General features: G+C 39.1%; 1 protein-coding gene across 1 annotated transcript in view; it reads right to left on the bottom strand.

Annotated features, from left to right (window-relative positions):
• The window catches only part of rnf144a (ring finger protein 144A), a 43,950-nt gene that overhangs the window by 13,207 nt on the left and 25,955 nt on the right, over nucleotides 1-4,788 (bottom strand). Inside the window, exon 2 of the mRNA XM_015374636.1 lies at nucleotides 2,767-2,917. Within this exon, the coding sequence (XP_015230122.1) occupies nucleotides 2,767-2,901 (135 nt within the window). The 5' untranslated portion in view covers nucleotides 2,902-2,917. The remainder of the gene's footprint in view (nucleotides 1-2,766; nucleotides 2,918-4,788) is intronic.

The following is a 4,788-nucleotide window of genomic DNA, read 5'->3' as shown; positions in this document are numbered from 1 at the left end:
TAGAAGGCTTCCAGCCGTACATGTTTGAGCCCTTGCCTCGCAACGCTGCCAGTTCTGTTAGCTCTACGCCTGCCGAAGACACAGACGTCCATCCCCGTGAACACTGGGACGCAACTCAATGGGAAAGGAAAGGATTCTGGTTTCAACTGTTGCGTATATTAGCTGCGAAATACTGTATAAATCAAGAGGCTACGACGGAAATAATTTGATTGATAGCTGACCATTGATATATGATTGGCTAAATTTAGGTGTTCATAACTAACTGGCCTGAATAAGGTAACGAAAAAACCCCACAGAGTTTAAGACAGGATTTAAAAACAAAATAAAAATGCTCTAACTTTTGGGACAATGAAGAGTACATTTATATACATGTTTAAGCCAGAAATATTTGAAATTTAAATATGATTTCCCTACAACTTTAAAGTAACAGATTATAATTAAAATGTATCCAGACCTATACTGGTTGTTGATTTTCTTTATTTGGACTCTGCTGATTTTTAATTGGTTAGCCCTGCTGCATACTAACCAACTACAGAACCCAGCCAGCGAGACAGAAAACAAAATGTTCAAAACCATTAATTGCAACCCATACATTAAAATCACAGCTAAAGATTGGTGACAAATTCAGGTAGTTTGTTAGTAAAACAACATCCTGACAAACATAAAGCAGTTTTGGTTGTTTATTGCTGTTGGATCTTCATTTTAGGACAAGGAAAACCTGAGATGCTGAAATGTTCCATTTAATTTAGCTTGTTTATGTGTGGATAGTTTTCTGTTTAGTTATGGTGTTGTGAAAGCTTTAGAAATAACAATGTTTACACAAGGCAGGGATGGAAAACCGCTTAAATCTGGACGGTTATTTATTTTGCTGACTGGTTCTGGGTTCCTGTGTGGGCAGAACACTTTTCTCACATTTAAATCTATAAAGTCTGTCTGGTACAGAACCCTGGAGGTAGAGGCCGGCCCCACTGGGAGCCTGGAAGGAAGCCTGGTTATAGACAAAGCAAGGATGGAAGGATTTCCTCTATAACTCATCTAATACAACCAGATAACTGCAATAAAATGAAAAAAGTAAATAAACACACACTCACACCATTCAGTAACTTTATTTAAATCAAGTTATTTTTAGTTAGAAAGTTAAAAAAGCAAATCAATTAGAAGCTATGAAAAGCCTGTTTACATGTCTGGCCTCTGGGATAAAGTGTGGGACTGAACTTTGGTAACCGCCAGCCAGCCTGTTTCAGGAAATGGCAGCTATATTTAGAGCTGGTTTTTCGGTTCGACTCTAAAAGCCGACGGACTCCTTTTTCTCTCAGACTCAGACTCACTCAAGCTCAGATGATCAACCAGAGTTTAGTGAAAACCCTTTGTGGTTTTCTTTGTGGAAGAAAATGCATCATTGCTTCTCTGAACGCTACGTCAATATTTTGGAACCCACAATTTAAAGATCCCAACAAAAAAGTTTTAATTATTCTTTATTTAATTAGAATTAAATTAAAATAATTATAAATAATATAGAAAAAAAAACAACCCAAAATTGTACTTTATTAGAATTTAAAGTCGTAGGGAAACGGATGTTCCAATCGTTTCATTTCCCGAATTCTCCCAAGTGGTGGACGACTTTACATGAGTGAATAAAGTGAATGTGATTGGTTGTTTATCAAGAGGGCGGGATTGTTGTGGCGGAAGGTTTGCAAGCAAGTTTGGTTGTGGCCGGTTTGTCGGAAGCATCGTTGCTAACCAGTTAGCATCTTAGTGCTAGTAGGTTCCCAATGGGAAATTCCATTGGGACCAAGTAGCACTAAATTGGTGACTTAGAAACAACGCTGTCAAGGAACGCTATGGACAGAGGAAACATGCAAGAGGAGGAGAGTTTAGTGTCGGAGGTCGTGGATGAGTCTCCTCCGTCATCCATTTTTTATTTAGAGGAGGAAAGCGGGGACGAAGATGTTGTGGAAGAGGACGCCAGGGCGGCAGAAGCTTGGTTTGGTGTAGAAGGCTTCCAGCCGTACATGTTTGAGCCCTTGCCTCGCAACGCTGCCAGTTCTGTTAGCTCTACGCCTGCTGAAGACACAGAGGAGAACTCTCTCTCCTCGCAAAGCATTCCAGAATATATCTGCTCGTCTAGTGACCATAGGTGATCACTACTATTCAAGGTGCATTGTTGGAAATGTAGTCCACTACATTTTTATCCACTAGATGTTCGGACACTTATTTAAAGATGGTGTAACCCCTATATAGCGATTAGGGCAGACATTCGGACACTGCCTGGAAAATGTAAAGACTACAATTAATAAATCTTAATCTGAATTTGAAAAAAAATATACTGGATATAAAATCTTTAAAAAAAATTTCTATGAAAATTTCGAAAACTTTAAAAAAATAATAAAAAAAAAACAAAAAATATGAACACTAAATAAAAAAACTTAAAAAAACAAAACAGCAAAGTTCCTCTCATGACCCTTTTTTTTTATTAAAACGTTTCCAACCTTTTATTCCAAAACATTTTTTTTATCCAATTTTCATTTACAAAACATGTACTTTGCTTCAGCAATGGAACAAAGTTAACTTCATACATTTTCAGGTTTTTATTTGTACAGTTAATGAAACAATTCCTAACTATTCACTGCTTCATGTTGGTCTGTGTCATAAAATCCCAACTAAACACTTTAATGTTAGTAGTTGGAATGAAGGATAAAATAATCCTGAAGGTTGTTTGAGGCCCATTAAATGTTGAAAGAGCTCTAAGAAGCTGAAAAACCTCACCAGCGTGCAGAAGACGCATTGGCACTGTGTGATGGTGGTCATCTGCTCCAGTGGGAACTCTCCAAGGCACAGTTTACACGAGACCAGGGGGTCCACGGCCAGCTCCCATGTAGGGCGGTACCTCGCTGTGGTCATCTTTACCGCCACAGAGCTGAGACAAAACCAAAGCCACAGTTAATTCAAACACAAAAAGCTTGAGGAAATAAAAACAGGGTATGCAGGCTCACATTTTACAAGACATAAAGACTTCCTTTGACACAATTAGCTTGACCACAGCAGCTCAGGCTTAAAAAATGCACTGTGATGCTGTCAAAAGAGGAGGCAGGGACACCAACGGGCCTCTACTATGCAGAATGACACCGGTTTGTTTGGATAAACACCCAACATCAGCCCAGTTCAGCTTCATTTTAACAACACGCTTTTTGACATTAAAGAAGAAAGGCATTGGAAGATCGTCTGGCCATCTACACCAGCCTTCTAAGCCTCCAATTAAAATGTTTTCTGCATTAAGTAAGATGGTTTCTGCACAAGGAAAAAAAAACAAAAAAAACATGCACGCCTTTCTGTTTCTTTTCTGAGGTTATTTTAGGCCGCCTTGTCTCCCTGCAGCTGAGAGCAAACAGCTCCTACTCTGCTGTTTACAGGAAGTGCTTCGGCACTCACAGCGTTAGCACAGCCGACCTCTCCCCTTGCTGCTTAGCAACCCGCTGGAGGAGGATTTTTAAGCTGGAGGAAGCAGTTAAGGAAGAAAGAGTCTGATCACCGCTGATCACTCTGCTTTAGTTTTCCTGTCGGCAGAGGAGGACAAAGAATAAACAGAGAATTGGGTTCAAGAGTTAATGTGAGCGCTCTGCGGACTCGTGCTGCAGCCATGTGAAAACCCGCAAGGAAGGAGGGAAAAGGAGAGTTGCTATGTTTTGATTTTGCAGACATTTATCTTTAAATCACTTTTCCTAGCCCCTGGAATCTTCCAGGCAGGAGGAAATCTGCAGGATGTTGCATCCATCAACGATCCACCACACTTAGACCTTAACATCTAACAGATGAGTCTATAAAGGAAACCATTAATGCAAAGATAGCTTACTGTTCATTTATACCTGAAAAAAACTCATCACATTGAGGATTCATCAAGATTTCAAACAGAACAGGTGAGTCAATGATTTCTCCCTGTCATGAAGAGTCTTGACAAAATTCACACTAGATTTGAATAAAAAAAATGAGTAAATGGGGCTGGAAAATATAGACAAACCTTATATCATGATATATTTACCATATTGTGGTTGATATGACGTAGTTAATAATATGGATATACACAACATTAAAGTGTCAGATAAATAATAATACCAGATCTGCTTGGGGTCCCGCCCCTTATTATGACATCAACATATGGCAACTCCACTCGGTCAAACTGTATTGCACCCATTTCTTAAGGATCAAATCTCTTTTGGGGCTCAACATATTATTACCTGTATATGCTATTATTTTACATTTCATCAGCGATCTAAAGTAGCCGAAAGTACAAAACAATCATTGTCAGTCTAGAAGGGGAGTACTGCGTTCTAAGACTGAGCTCTGCCATTTAACGAGGTGACAAAAAAAAGTCTGAGCTTATTTTAATTCCTTTTTTGAGATCTGAGGGCAGGGGAGGAAAAATGGAACGTCTTAAAAAATCACTTTTAAAGAGATTTTAGACAAATTAAACAAGTTATTCTACAACAAACGGTTGTTGTTGACACAAATTTAAAAGTAGTTTGGCTTTATATGGCTAACTGAACGAGCTAAAAAAGGCTAACCTGTTAGCTACTGAGCACAGCTAGCCACAGCGCTACCCCCTTCATATCCTGATCCAACAGTTACTTTGTTCAGCATAAACAGATTTTTTTCAGTTTAGTTATCGATCAGCAAGCCAGGCTACTCTTGCTGAAACCAGTCGGGAGAAAAGCAAAAACATCTTTTCCTCTGAGAAAAGCCTCCAGAGCAGTGTTTTGCTCTTCTTTCAGTGAAGAAATACTCTGTAATTCC

The sequence above is a fragment of the Cyprinodon variegatus genome, unplaced genomic scaffold, assembly GCF_000732505.1.
Source record: "Cyprinodon variegatus isolate N-32 unplaced genomic scaffold, C_variegatus-1.0 Scaffold107, whole genome shotgun sequence".
NCBI classification, from domain to species: Eukaryota; Metazoa; Chordata; class Actinopteri; order Cyprinodontiformes; family Cyprinodontidae; genus Cyprinodon; species Cyprinodon variegatus.
Note: the sequence above shows the minus strand (reverse complement) of the source record. Positions and strands in the feature narration are given on the sequence as shown.